The 1,247-nt window shown below is 46.0% G+C and overlaps 1 protein-coding gene across 1 annotated transcript in view; it reads right to left on the bottom strand.

The window, feature by feature from the left end:
* Nucleotides 1-1,247, bottom strand: part of bloc1s6 (biogenesis of lysosomal organelles complex-1, subunit 6, pallidin) — a 6,491-nt gene that overhangs the window by 3,170 nt on the left and 2,074 nt on the right. Inside the window, exons 2-4 of the mRNA XM_016285739.1 lie at nt 987-1,110; nt 645-732; nt 495-581 (exon numbers count right to left, since the gene is read on the bottom strand). Of these exons, the coding sequence (XP_016141225.1) occupies nt 495-581; nt 645-732; nt 987-1,110 (299 nt within the window). The remainder of the gene's footprint in view (nt 1-494; nt 582-644; nt 733-986; nt 1,111-1,247) is intronic.

Here is a 1,247-nt window from a genome sequence, read left to right as displayed (position 1 = left end):
CTGCAGTGAATGGGTGCCGTCAGAATGAGAGTCCAAACAGCTGATAAAAACATCACAGTAATCCACAGCACTCCAGTCCATCAGTGAACATCTGGAGAAGACAAAAGCTGAAACTAATCCAGCATTAAGACGCTTTTAACTTAAATGCATTGAGTGCATAATCCATAATAACTCTTCCTCCAGTGTGCATCTGCTGTTGTCTCTCGCATAAAAATGCAGCCACATATGTGTTTAGAGCTGTTTAAACGCTGCTTGATCTGTGCAGATTTCTCTCCTGATTCACACCAGAACACTTTTTCACTGGAGGAAGCGTTATTATGGATTATGCACTCAATGCATTTAAGTTAAAAGCGTCTTAATGCTGGATTAGTTTCAGCTTTTGTCTTCTCCAGATGTTAACTGATGGACTGGAGTGCTGTGGATTACTCAGGATCTCAGGATGATATATGATCAGTGTGGATCGTGAAGCTGTGGGTCTGGTGTGAAGCTCAAACCTTCAGTCTGGTGGTCTTGTCGTGCAGAACGATCATTTCTCTGCGGATGTTCACCAGTTTGCTGTGATAAACTTTGGCCTCTGTGAACTGAAACACATGGGCTGTGAGTCTGACGAGGCTCTTACCATCAAACACACGACTGACACTCACCAGCGCGTTCAGATCAATCGTGGCGTTGCACTCGCGGACCTTCGCCACCTCCTGATCCAGCGTCTCCAGCAGAATCACCTGGTTTTGTCTGGAAGAGAAAATAAGAGATCATTACAGTATTCTGAACCCAGTTTCTATTGTGAAACTCTATTTTTCAGTCTGATCAGATAATAAGGCTCATCTACTGAATACAGAACTTCTCTCTGCTCGTGTTTCATGAACCAAACCCAATGTGACCCAAAACATTAGTGTCAAAAATCACAGACTTCCTGTCACACAGGAAATGGAAGGTGGAGTCGAGCACATTGCATTATGGGATGCAGTGTGATGTGCGAGACATACTTCAGCTCCTGCAGCGCTCGCTTGGAGGAGCACAGCTCCGGCAGATAATGAGAGAGAAACCCGTCTGTTAGACGCTCGACCGTCTGTTCATCCACACACACCAGATCCTCCAGCACACGGCACACTGCAAACACACACAAGCGCACACACACACACACACACACACACACACACACACACACACACACACCCAAAAACAAGCCAACCCACAAAAACACACACACCCCCCCACACAAAAACACACACACACACACACCCACA

The sequence above is a fragment of the Sinocyclocheilus grahami genome, unplaced genomic scaffold (assembly GCF_001515645.1).
Source record: "Sinocyclocheilus grahami isolate Dianchi unplaced genomic scaffold, SAMN03320097.WGS_v1.1 scaffold201.1, whole genome shotgun sequence".
Lineage (NCBI taxonomy): Eukaryota > Metazoa > Chordata > Actinopteri > Cypriniformes > Cyprinidae > Sinocyclocheilus > Sinocyclocheilus grahami.
Note: the sequence above shows the minus strand (reverse complement) of the source record. Positions and strands in the feature narration are given on the sequence as shown.